The sequence below is a fragment of the Microcebus murinus genome, chromosome 12 (genome assembly GCF_040939455.1).
Source record: "Microcebus murinus isolate Inina chromosome 12, M.murinus_Inina_mat1.0, whole genome shotgun sequence".
NCBI lineage: Eukaryota > Metazoa > Chordata > Mammalia > Primates > Cheirogaleidae > Microcebus > Microcebus murinus.
In genome coordinates, this window is record NC_134115.1 from 88,414,585 (window position 1) to 88,428,048 (window position 13,464).

Below are 13,464 nucleotides of genomic sequence, written 5' to 3' on the forward strand. Positions count from 1 at the left end.
GACTTGCATAGCAAGGACTAGTTTACAGAGTCACTTCTATACATATCTTATTTGACATGGTGATGTTATAACTTAAAATGGAGGTAGGGGTCAGGTTAGGTGAGATGGTAAATGGTAATACTTTATAAATAACATTTGATTTTTTTTCTAATTATAAATTAATGTGAGCATTGTTGGAAATTTAGAAAATATAGAAAAATGTAAAGAAAATTTATTTTCTACAATATCTTTGGCACTAACCTTTTCATAGTTTGGTGAATTTCTTTCAAGTCTTTTATAAATAAATAAGGGAAAATGTATATGCCTTTTAATTTTTTTTCTTTTTAAGAACTCAGATCCTACTATATATAGTTTTGATTCTGCTCTTTGCATTTAATATTATATCATGATTACTTCCCCATATTAAGAGACAATAGTATGAAAATGGCTTTCATATCAGATCTGTATTGAAATCCCAGCTTTACTATTTATAGTGTTCATGGTTGTGGGTAGTCACTTCTCCTCTGAACTTGTGTCTCGTTCCTGTCATGAGGATACTATTCTTAACTGCAGTGGGCTGAGTGAGGATTAGAAATCATAGGTAAAGCCCTTGGCACATAACCCAGGTAGTAGAAAATACTGAAAACTGGGAGTTGTGATACCATTATTATTATTATTTTTGGTTTTGTTTTGTTTCTGAGACAAGTTCTTACTGTGTTCCCCAGGCTGGAGTATAGTGGCATGATCATACTTCATAGTAACCTTGAACTCCTGGGCTCAAGTGATCTTCCTACCTCAGCCTCCTGAGCAGCTGGGACTATAGGTGCACACCACTACGCCCAGCTAATTAAAAAAATTTTTTGTTGTTGTTGAGATGAGGTTGCTATGTTACTCAGGCTGGTCTCGAACTCCTGGCCTCAATTGCTCTCCTGCCCCGGCCTCCCAAAGTGCTGGGATTTACAGGTGAGAGCCACCAGGCCCGGCCCTTATTGTTTATAACATTCTTCAAAAACTATTTTTAATGACATTGTTTCATCACATGAAATGTGATATGAAGGTAAGAAAAAATAGTAAAGAAATGTACTGTTTTTGTGTGTTGGGGGAGAACTGCTATAAGGTTGTAATTTAAACATTTTCTCACAGAAAAGAAAAAAAAACCTAATGAGTATAGTCCATTCTGCTTCCATTCTGCTACAAAGCATCTACATGCTGGATAAATTAGAAGAAGCATACTTTTAAAATTTACACTTTATTGAAGTATAAAGTACATTCTAAAAATTACTCATGAACATACAACTCAGTGCATCTCTACGGTGGAAACACATTCTCGAAGCCAGCAGGAAACCATTACTAAGCCCTTCCAGAAGCTCCTTTAGCCTCCCGTTCCCTCAAGCGACACAAAAATCCCTTTCTCCCAAGAGTAATTACTATCATGACCTCTATCACTATAGAGGATTCTCTCCTGCATTTGAATTGGGTCTTCATGAATGTGGCTTGATTGCTCAGTGTTATATCTGTGTGATTCACCCATGTTGTATGTGGCAGGAATTACATGTTGTTCATTTTCTCTGCAGCTCTGCTCAGCTGGGGATTCTGCCAGAGAATTAAGCCCTCATGTGCTAAGGAACCCACTGTATGTAGTTGAAGTAGTTTCTCTCCTGTGCATCTAGGATGGTAGTAGCCACGTGTCATCCGTGGGAGAATTGGGAATATAGTTAAATCATTTTCCATAGGGCTTAACTCTCAGAGAATCCCAACAAAGGCTGTGAGCCTTAGCTTTTCTGTTTTTTACCATCTGCCAGCTCACCATTACCTCCCAGCAGATGACCTTTGTCCACTTATCTGGCTTTTCTAGATGTTCTCTGTGAGAGTGCTGGTTTGCTGCAAGCTGCTCCATCCGAGCAGTGCAAGTCCAGCAAACATGCTTTCAATGCACGGCTGAGCTCCTAGGAAATAAGGGAAATTCCCAGGGACCAAATAAAGGGAAGAAGGAGCTGAAACCCCAGCAGGTAAAAGAGCAGGGGAGCCAGGCTGCCCTTAGACATTGCAGGAACTTGGACCCTAGAGCCTTGGATTTTTAACAGGTGTTGAGGGAAAAGGGCACATTGGAACTGTGTCCCTCTCCTCCTCAGCCCATAATCTAGGATGCTCAAAAAGCTATGTTCCTTCAATGGAAGAGGGCTAGGAAGTAAAATCCTCCTAGTGGCGATACAATGTGTTGTAGCTCTGTGGGCGAGGAGAAGGGAGGGAGTTCATATTGTTCCTGCTGAAGATCTGATCCGCAGCCTCTCCTCACAGGCCTTTGGTGTTTGCCATTAAACTACCTCTGATGCCCAGGAAATCCCAAGTCTAGAAATAAAAAATTACTCTTCACACAAAGTAACTGCATACTTATTAAAGATGTTCAAATTTAGGCAAATAAATCTCACTATAAAACTCAACTTTACACGATAAACAGTAGCTCTGTGGAACTCCAGTCTTAGAAGTATTTACTAGCACCATTGTTCTGTTGGCCTTACAATATGTTGACATAGTTGAGATTGGAATCTTGATGTTGAGACAGTATCACACAAGTGGGATAGCCATCTGCCCTTTTGATGCTGTTTTATCAAAGCTCAGCAGCCGAGTGTGGTGGCTCATGCCTGTAGTCCCAGCTACTTGAGAGGTTGAGCAGGAGGATCACTTGAGCCCAGGAGTTTGAGGTTGCTCTGAGCTAGGCTGACACCACGGCACTCTAGCCTGGGCAACAGAGTGAGACCATGTCTCAAAAAAAAACAGCTCAAGATTATCGTGTATCCAAAAGCTTCTGTCTCCCTGTGACTGGTTCCTGGTATTCCTCTTGCATAAGGCTTTGTTCCTTGAAAACCTCTATCATATACTGTATCCTTTTTAGTTGTAAATGAACCTTTTAAACAGTTAAATTATTGCTAGAAAATTATTATGCAGGTACCACTCTTCATCCTGTAAGGTGAAGGGAGGAGCCTGGTACAGACAAACCGATAGGAAGATTTGTATAAATGAACATATTCTTGGAGCAGCATTGGCCACTCCTTTCCTTCCTGCCTACCCCCCAACATGTTTTGAGTGCCTACTGGATGCCAGGCATTGTACTGTCGGGAAGGCTACAGATATGACTCAATCATGGTTCCTCCTGCCTTGGAGTTCACATTCCAGCTGAGCACCGAGTTTGCCCCTAGCAACCACACAAATGTACGAGAGTGAAATGACTCCATTGTGTGATTCCTTCCACTAAAAATATTGATGTTTTTTGAATTTCTGATGTGTTGTCTTCAGCTTTTGGAAAAAGATAATTACCACAGCTATGTATATAATTAAGCATGTGAAAATATTGGCTGGCTAGCAGGACACCAGGTACTATAGTTTTTCAAGCAAATGAATAGGTTAATGAATCAAAAGTTAATTTTTACATATTGCTAATTTTACCACTACAAATCTCTTTAGGATGATGTGAGGCATAAGGTTCATCTGAATACCTTTGGGTTCTTCAAGGATGGGTACATGGTGGTTAATGTCAGCAGCCTGTCAGTGAAGGAGCCTGAAGGAGACAAGGATACCACTGTAAGTACTTTTTTTTTTTTTTTTCCCGGCATATTATGGGGGTACAGATTTTAAGGTTTCAATAAATGCCCATTTTCCCCCCTGTAAGTACTTTTTAATGAGATAAAGTGGTTTATTCTTTTAGTTTAGGTGAAAGAGTCACCTTCCATCCCCATTGCCTAAATATAAAGTATCAGAATAAGGAGAAAAGCAAACTTGTGAGTACCAAATTATATATTAGACATCAGATAGTTTTACTTTTAACACTTAAGTTGCAATTCTTGAATAATTCTAGTAGTTAGTGATTTTACTTGAGCAGATAAATGCAAAATGAATGCTAAGTAAGAAAACTGAGAGGAAGCCAGGCCAGAAGAATCACCTTTTCCGCTCTGAATAGGAAAGTTATTTCTAGTCTCTGCTCTCTTTTAGGTTGGGTTCAGCCTAGACCGTACAAAGAATGATGGCTTTGCTTCTTACCTGGTGAGTATTAAATGCTGCATGACCTGATCACTGTCTTTACTTGAGCCCAAGCCACTGAGTGGGAATACCCTACTTCTTGCAGTCCCATTTCCTCTAGGTAGTGGCTGCTTTGACTGCCAAGCGTTTCTGAGTACCCCAGGTGGTTTACTGTTTGGAATGGAGGTTGAGCCACTCATTTGCCTTGTTCCTAAAACTTTTCTGTTCTTGTTCTCATGTGAAGAAAGAAGATAATATACAATTGGTTCTTCCTTTCTCAGGATGAAGATGTGAATTACTGTATTTTAAAGAAACAGTCTGCCTCTGTCACCCTTCTAATCCTAGACATCTCCAGAAGTGAGTAAGTAATTCTAATGTTCCTTCAGTTCAGTCCTAGAGTAGAGTTGGGGAGAATTTGTTGTACAGTAACATTCCTCAGGTGACTGCCCTGTGCCAAATACTGAATGAGTGCTGGAGACTAAAAACAAGGTGAGGGAGACACAGGTTCCGTCCTTGAGGGGTTTGTATAGATGAGTGAGGGAGACAGGACAGCAATACAGATGATCACAGCCAAGCAGAGAAGTGGTGAGGAAGAAAACTCACGGGTTGTATTAATAGAAGGGAAGGGAAGGCTTCAGGCAAGAGTTGGCTGAAGCAGCCTTCTATGGACCAGGCTTTTACAAGATGTATAAGAAAGGGAAGAGCGTTACAGGTAGAGGGAGCAGTCTCTGCTGAGGCAGCGTTGCATGAAATAACGTGTTTTGTTCAGTAAGCTGGATGCGTTATTGAGAATACAGTTGGAAGGGAACATGGTAAGAAATAGGACTGGATTCAAACAGTGGCTTCTGCCATACAGCAACTGTGTGACTCTGGGCCTCAGTGTCCTTACCCACCTCATAATGATAGTATCTGCTTCGTAAGATTGTTGGTGAGGATTTCTGGCGTTTACCTGGCCACTTGATAGGTCCCTGATGTGTAGTTTCTAAGGGAGCCTGACAGGTTTTAAACTAGGAGTAGTGTGCTCAGACTTGTTTTTGAGATAGACCACTAGCAGCCCAGAAGAACATGGATTTGAGATGAACAAGACTGGAGGTAGGAAGACTAATGAAGAAGCATCTAAAAAAAAAGTGGTTTGCCATAAAACTATTGTAGACTCTAACTTTATATTCTTCATGATAACATCTTTTTTTATTTATGAAAATTAATCTGACACTGTCTTATATTAGTTAAGGTGCTTTTTTGATAGCAACAAAATACTTGACTTAGACTGGCTTAAACAGTGAAGACATTGATCACCTCACCTAGCTGAGGTGGGACAGTAGGGTTCCAGGTGAGGGGCAGGTCAGCAGTGGCTTACTGCTATGAGGGATTCAAGTGCCTTTCATCTCTCTGCTCTGCCCCCCCTCCGTGTTCGTCTCTTCCTCAGGCGGGTTTCACCAGCCATCACTAGATGGCTCTGCTTCTGTTTTGTTTGTTCGTATCCAGCCAAGGGAAAGAGAGAAGTCTCCTCCCCCAGTCAGGATGAGGTGTGCCTGAATGTGCTGGTTTAGGTCTCATTGTTCACTCACACATGGAAGCTGTCACTGGCCACTCCTGGGGTGAGATAGGGTAAACAAAGTTCAGTCTGTTAAGAAGGGGAAAGGCAGACATGGATGTTAGGCAGGCAACTGATAGGGCCCACTGCCTTCTCATGCTCCCTGAGATTTCACTTTAATGTCTTATTGGTTTCTTACCTCTTGTTCCATTTCCCTTGTGCATCAATTTGCTGAACATTTTAAGATACTTAGGGAAAATACGTACAGCAGAATTGTGTCGTTGCTGAGAACTTAGGCTTTAGAATGAGGCTGCCTGGATCTACTAGCTACTTCCTAGCTTGGTGCCCCTGGGCACGTTTTTACCTTTTCTGAGCCTCAGTTTCAGCATCTGTAAAATATGGGTAAGAGAATCTACACTATAAAATATTGTAAGGACTAATGAGCTTAACACAATGCCTAGCATGCAGCACTTAAATGGCCAGGAGCACTGCTTTGAACTTTTTTCCTTCTATGTTATTTGAATGCAGAGTAAGAATAAAGTCTCCACCAGAAGCTGGTACCCAGTTACCAAAGATTATCTTCAGCAAGGATGAGAAAGTCCTTGGTCAGAGCCAGCAACCCGATGTTATCCCTGTTTCAGCAGGCAACCAGATTCAGAAAAAACAAGGTAAACTATTATAAAAGGTGGAAACTAGCGTTTAATTTTCATACCCTACTTTGTAGATCCTTTTTTGTTCCTAAGTAAAAGCAGACATGTTCTGTGTCTTAGCATTATTTTATTTTGGAGGCTATACAAAAACATATAAACATTAAAGAAAAATATGGAAAATACAGAGAAGTTGGGAAAAGAACAGTCATTTCTCTTTATTCCCAGTGTTAGAAGTTTGGTAATTTATGTTTTCTTATAAGCTTATTTCATAAGCCTAGAACATTTGATTTTTAAAATTCATAGTCATGTTTATAATTTATATGTATGCCTATTTACTTTAACCTATTTCATACATCTCAAATATCCTGTTTAGTGTCTACTATAATTTGCTTAAGGAGACACATTTCCATTTTTATGCTGTTGTGAATAGTGCTGCATTGGACTTCTCTTTGCATAGAACTTTTTCATATAGAGAACTTATTTTAGCATGGGCTCGCAGAATTAGAATTTCTGGTTCAAAGGATATGAATGCTTTTGAGAATATTGATACATGTATGTTCAAATTCCTTTCCAAATGAGTTGTGTGAATTTATACTCCTATCAGAAATATATAGGAATAGTGTGCACATCACCATGTCCTAGACAATACTAGGTATTTTCTTTTCTGAAAAAAATTCTAAAATGAAAGGCAAAAAAATGTATTCCTTTTCTTATATTTACTCTTATTACAAAAGCTGCATTTTTTGCTATATGTTGATTAATCAATTTATATTTATTACCTCTTTTATTAACCAACAGGTCCATCTAATGATTTATATGAGTTCTTTAAAGATAATTTATGACTTACTGTATTTATGATTTCTTAGTTTGTCAGAACCTGACCTCAATTAAATTTAATACAGAAATATTACATTTGTGTGGTGGTGTGCATTTTAATGTCTGTGCACCATCTCCTCCTTGTCCAGGTGCCTTGTGCTCTCATAACCATTTCCTAGGCAGAAAATAGTCTTTTATTTCTTTTTATTCTGAAACTTTCTCCCTTCCTGCAGGGAGCTTGAAATTCTGTGTTCTCTGTAAAGAGTATCTTATGTAAAAATAAGGGATAGGTACTCACTCTGTTCCATGAAAGAAGCCATTAGCAATCTTAACACTCCTTGCTGTGGGTAAAAAATGCATTATGCTAATATTATTTGCTATTACTTCTTCCATGTGTGTAAATAAATCTCCTACATTATATGTTTTTAAAAAGTTATCTGTTTTCAAATGTGATAACTTAGGAAGGAAAGCCATCCCATGTGGCATCTCTGGCAATGCCATACACGAGATTATTCAGAAATGAGTTTCCCTGCTGGTGCTAGTATCATTTACTAGATACCATATAAAATATATTAATAATTTCTGATTTACTGCTTCTGCAGCTCAAGGATTATGTCTTGGGGCCGGGCATGGTGGCTCACATCTGTAATCCTAGCTCTCTGGGAGGCCGAGGTGGGTGGATTGCTCGAGCTCAGGAGTTCCAAACCAGCCTGAGCAAGACCCTGTCTCTACTAAAAATAGAAAGAAATTAATTGACCAACTAAAAATATATATACAAAAAATTAGCCGGGCATGGTGGTACATGCCTGTAGTCCCAGCTACTTGGGAGGCTGAGGCAGGAGGATCGCTTGAGCCCAGGAGTTTGAGGTTGCTGTGAGCTAGGCTGATGCCACGGCACTCATTCTAGCCTAGGCAACAAAGCGAGACTCTGTCTCAAAAAAAAAAAAAAAAATATATATATATATATATATATATATACAAAAAATTAGCTGGGCATGGTGGCGCATGTCTGTAGTCCCAGCTACTCAGGAGGCTGAGGCAGTAGGATCACGTGCGCCCAGGAGTTTGAGGTTGCTGTGAGCTAGGCTGACACCATGGCACTCACTCTAGCCTGGGCAACAAAGCGAGACTCTGTCTCAAAAAATAAATAAATAAATATGTCTTGGGACCTGAGGATATGGTAGTTCATAAGATTTTTTTGTTTGTTTTAATTATTTGATATTAGATAATCTGGAGCCTCATAAAATGATACTAGGATATATAAAACAGTGTATGTATGTGTATATATATGTGTGTATATATACTGTTGAATTATGCAGTAATATCTTTCAAATGTGTCTGCTCCTAGACAGTGGAAAGTCTAAAAGAAGTACAGTGGATCCAAAGGTAAGAATCAACCACCCACTGTGCTCAGTATTTTGGGGCATGCACATATATGTGTGTGTGTTATATTTATATATATATATATACATATATGCATGCTCACACACATACATATACAGTCATCCCTTGGATACTGGATACTGAAATCAAGTGCTCAAGTCCCTCATATAAAATGGTATAGTATTTGCATGTAATCTACACCCATTCTCCTGTTTACTTTAATCTCTAGATTATTTATAATACCTAATACAATATAAATCCAATATAAATAGTTGTTAGATTCTATTGATTTTTTATTTGTATTATTTATTTAAAAAATATTTTTGATTCACAGTTGCTTTAATCAATAGATACAGAGCCCTCGTTACAGAGGCCAACTGTATATATGTACATGCCTAATCTACAGTAGGTGTCTTCTGTTTAGGAAGATAGTGTTGACATACTGAAAACAATTTCAGAGGAAAATTGAGTACTAAGTACACAGTACTTGGTGGTTGAGGAGGGAGAAGCCAAGCCATCTGGAGAGCCCTCTGGAGGAAGGTGTCACCAGGGCTGAGCTTTGAGTTTGTTCAGAGACGAGAAGGAAGGGGACGAAGAATATCATAAGCAAAGACTAGATGGTGGGAATGTGCATGACAAATGCTGGGCACTGGCCTATTTGAAGTAAAAGGTACATATTGGGGAGCAGAAAGACAGATCTGAGATAATATAGGGCCAGATGGTAGAGGAAATTGATGTGCAGGCAATAGGAAATTGTCATGAGTTCTTGATCAGGAAAGAACGTGATACAAATAGTGTTTATTGAAGACCATCATTCTGAAAGTAATGTGTGGGGCAGCCTTGAAGAGGGAGAGAGTAACATGAGAGGGACCAGGACGTTGTTGTGATAATACAGGTTTAGGTGATGAGGATTTGCCCTAGTGCCAGGCCTTGCGATGTAAAATAAGGGACCCTCTGGGAGGCCAGTTAGGCTGGTGGGCCGGGAGAGAAAAGCAGAGGAGAGCGTGGTAGAAGTGCAGAAGTGGGAAAATTGGGAAAGTTTTGGTTGGAAATATCTTGATTTTTTTCAGTGAAGGCGACATCTAAATGGCAATGTTCTATTTTAACAGCTTTGTTGAGATATAGTTGACATACAGTGAATTGCACATGCTTAAAGTGACAATTTGATATTTGATTATCAGTCAAGATAGCGAAACCCAAAAGGTTTCTCCTGCCTCTTTGTAATCCTCTCATCCCCAAGTAACCACGGATCTGTCACTATAGTATAGTTTTATAGAACTTTTTATGAATGATTTATGCATAGCTCTTTATTCTTCTTTTATTCAGCATAATTACTTTGAGTTCATCCACAATGTTGCATGAATTAATAGTTTCTTTTTATTGCTTAGTATTAGTCCATTGTACAAAGGGCAATATTTTGATCATTTGAAGTCAGGAATAGAGTTCAGGTGATGTCAGAATGTGGCCTGACTCAGTATCCTTAGTCTTGCTGAAGCTTCAGGAGCAGAGAAGCACTCCAGCAGGAAGATTCTGGGGCAAGGGATTGCAGGTAGAATGTTACCGGAGAGGCAGAAGAGACAGCTGAAGAAAGGAAATAGGTGAAGAATACCATTCTCTGTGAAAGGGGATTTCAAATATCTTGAAAGGATAGTGAATTTTATTTTCAGAGAGCTTTTGAAGGTCAGTAAATTTAGGGTTTAAGAAAAAGCAAGGGTGGTTTGGGTTTTTTAATTAGTTTAATTTTAATTAACATACTTTTTTTTTTTTTTTGCCAGTACTATCCTTAAACAGATTGTTATGTCATTTTAGGCAAGGGAAGAGAACTCCTTTTCTATTCATAATAATGATGGGGCAGTTTCATTTCAGGTATGTATTCTCTTTGTTTAATTTATCTCTATCATGTAAAAGAGTAATTTTTAAAAGGAATTTTGAATTTAGGAATAATAACTTAGGCATACATACCATGTATCAGTTACTTGAATACAGTAGCTTTCTCTGTACCAACCTATAAGGTGGATATTATTACCCACCCACTTATCAAATCATAAGTCTCTGAGAATGAATAACTTTGTGAATGTCCAGTATAAATGGCAAGGCCCAGGTCCCAATCTAGTTCTGTCAGGCTGTTCCTTTGGAACCCTCCACCTCTTTGAGCCCATGCTGTGTCCCATTTAGAGTGTGCCAGAAGCATAGCATCCTATACTAGAAAGGACCGTTGGTGATGATTTAGGGTTGATGAATTTTAGAGATGAGTTCATTGAGACTCAGAGGCCTTGAGTGACCTACTCAGCTGTCACAGTTATTAATTGCACATGAGTGTTTTTTGGAACCATCAATGCTTATATATGGGGACAAGATATTGGACTGGGTCTTAGAACCCACTTATTAGCTGGGTGACTTTGGGGATAATTCCCTTAATTTCTGAATCTCACTGTGTAATCGTCCAAAAATAAAAAAAAATATGAGACCTATCTCATAGGATTCTTAGGAGCTTTTTTTTTTTTTTAGTAAAAGTGCTTTGTAAAGCATTGTACACATAGTGTTTTATTATTAACTTGTAAGAATCACTGCCTCTTTTCTAACCAGTTTTTATTATACTAATTGAGGTATAATTTGCTTACAGTGAAATGTACAGGTCTGAAGTGTACAGTTTGATTAGGTTTGACAAATGCATGTATCCATGTAATCCACTCTCTATCAAGATTCTGTATGTTTTTATCTTCTCAGAAAGTCCCTCCACCCCTGCAACCACTGTTCTGGTTTCTTTCATCATAGATCATTTTGCCTAACAGGTTTTATATGTTCTTTAAGTTTAGTAACCATCATTCTCATCACCATTGATATTAATAGCTAACAGTTATTGAGAGCTTGCAGGATGCTCATTTGCTCAGAATCCTCCACCAGCTTTCCATTTGTCTCAGAGTAAAAAACTCAAGTCCTCCCACTGGCCTGCAAGGACCACATGCTCTGGTCTCCGTTGTCTCTGTGACCTTAACTCCTGCTGTTTTTCCCCTTGCTTACTCTGCCCCCCACACAGGCCACTTTGCTCTTCCTTGAAAAGATCAGGCCTTAGGCTCTGATCTGGCTGTTCCCACAGGCAGGAATGCTCATCTGCAAGAATCTTTCATCTTTGCTCAAATGTCACCTTCTCAACAAAGCTTCCCCTGATCACCCTATTTTCAGTGTAGCCCACTCCCGTTCCTCCTTGTCTTGCTGTTTTCCCTGAGCACTTATCCCTTCTAACGTGCTGTATGCTGTGCTCATTTATCATGTTTATCGTCTGTCTTCCCCTCTATAGCAGCTGGCCTTAAGGGTATGGGTTTTGTGTCTTTTATTACTGATGTGTATGAAACTGCTAATCTTGAGCCTGGCCTATAATAGGCTCCCCAGTAATTATGGAGATGACTGGACTCCATAGCCAGGCATTGTGCTAAGTGCTTATCCGTCATTATCTCAGTTCATCTTCCCAGCAACTCTGAAGTAGGTGCTGATATTATTCCCCGTTTACAGATGAGGAAACTGAGGCTTATAGAGGTGAAATAACTTGCCTAAGGGCGGGATTCAGATCCAGGTTTGTTTGACTCGAAGGCTTTACTGCCTACTTTAGAAAATATAAAATGTGCTTTCCTGTCTTCCTTCCCTCACTTCATTCATTCATTCATTCATTCATTCATTCATTCATTCTGAGACAGCCTTGCTGTGTCGCCCTGGTTGGAGTACAGTGGCATGATCATAGCTCACTGCAGCCTCAATCTCCTGGGCTCAAGCGATCCTCCTGCCTCATCCTCCCAAATAGGTGGAACTACAGGCACACGCCACCATGCTTAGCTAATTAAAATAGTAATAATAATTTGTAGAGATAGGGTCTCACTATGTTGTCTAGGCTTATCTTGAACTCCTGGGATCAAGGGATCCTCCTGCCTTGGCCTCCCAAAGTGCTGGGATTATAGGCATGAACCACCCTGCCCAGCCAAGAGTATTTTATACCCAAAGAGCAAAATAAGATGTTGGCTTAAAAATTAGATAACTGCATCTTAGGTTATCTTTGCAGACATTTGCAAAAAACCATCACAGGTGGATAGATTTGTATTTAAGCAAGTATAGTAAAATGTTAATTGTAGAAGCTAGGTAGTGGGTATTTAGTTGTTCACTGTACAATTCTGTCAGTCAGCTGTTCTGTATGCTTGAAAATAGTTTTAGCAAAATATCAGGGAGATCATAGAATAAGAAAACATGTTTAAACTCTGCTCTGGGAGAATTTAGTTAATTTAAGTAGTCTATCTTTATTTTCTTCTGTCCAGTAAAATTTACAATTTATTTCTCCCATCCAAGTACTAACCAGGCTTGACCCTGCTTAGCTTCCAAGATCAGATGAGATCAGGAAAGTTCAGGGTGGTATGGCTGTAGACCACAGTTTATTTCTAAAATTTAAAAGTATAGCTGAGGATTTGGGTACCCTTAAATGTTTTTTGCCTTTACTTTCAGTTTTTCTTTAACATCAGCACTGATGACCAAGAAGGCCTGTACAGTCTCTATTTTCATAAATGCCGTGGAAAGGACTTGCAGTCTGGTGACAAGTTTTCTTTCAGTCTTGATGTGAGTACCATATGGAGACTGTTCCACGTGGTGAGGCATTTGTATCTCTATAAGAATTGATTTTAAGAACACATAAGAGAAAAATGTGGCCAGTCACACATCTCTGCCAGTGGGCAAGATGCTTCAGCAGAGGATTCATAAATAAGAAAATGTAAAGCAATTTAGGGTGAGTTTACACACTTCAACCTCTGCATTAAGAATGTGGAGTGCTTGTTATCTGCTGGTACTCAATTTTTTTTTTTTTTTTTTTTTTTTTTTTTTTTTTTTGAGACAGTATCTCGCTCTGTCCCCCAGGCTGGAGTGCAGTGGCATGATTGTAGCTCACTGGGCCTTGAACTCCTGGGTTCAAGCAATCCTGCCTCCACCTCTGGAGTAGGTGTGCACCACCAGGCTTGGCTAATTTTTCAAAATTTTATGTAAAGATGGGGTCTTTTTATGTTGCTGAGGATGGTCTTGAACTCCTGGCCTCAAGAGATTATCCTTCTGTGGCCT

At 39.3% G+C, this 13,464-nt stretch overlaps 1 protein-coding gene across 4 annotated transcripts in view; it reads left to right on the forward strand.

Annotated features, from left to right (window-relative positions):
- Nucleotides 1–13,464, forward strand: part of GPR107 (G protein-coupled receptor 107) — a 75,547-nt gene that overhangs the window by 13,474 nt on the left and 48,609 nt on the right. For all 4 annotated transcript variants that reach the window (XM_012772233.3, XM_020289533.2, XM_012772231.3 and 1 more), the window contains exons 2-8: nucleotides 3,442–3,558; nucleotides 3,967–4,017; nucleotides 4,275–4,354; nucleotides 6,056–6,195; nucleotides 8,342–8,379; nucleotides 10,186–10,242; nucleotides 12,862–12,972. In XM_012772233.3, the coding sequence (XP_012627687.1) occupies nucleotides 3,442–3,558; nucleotides 3,967–4,017; nucleotides 4,275–4,354; nucleotides 6,056–6,195; nucleotides 8,342–8,379; nucleotides 10,186–10,242; nucleotides 12,862–12,972 (594 nt within the window). The remainder of the gene's footprint in view (nucleotides 1–3,441; nucleotides 3,559–3,966; nucleotides 4,018–4,274; nucleotides 4,355–6,055; nucleotides 6,196–8,341; nucleotides 8,380–10,185; nucleotides 10,243–12,861; nucleotides 12,973–13,464) is intronic.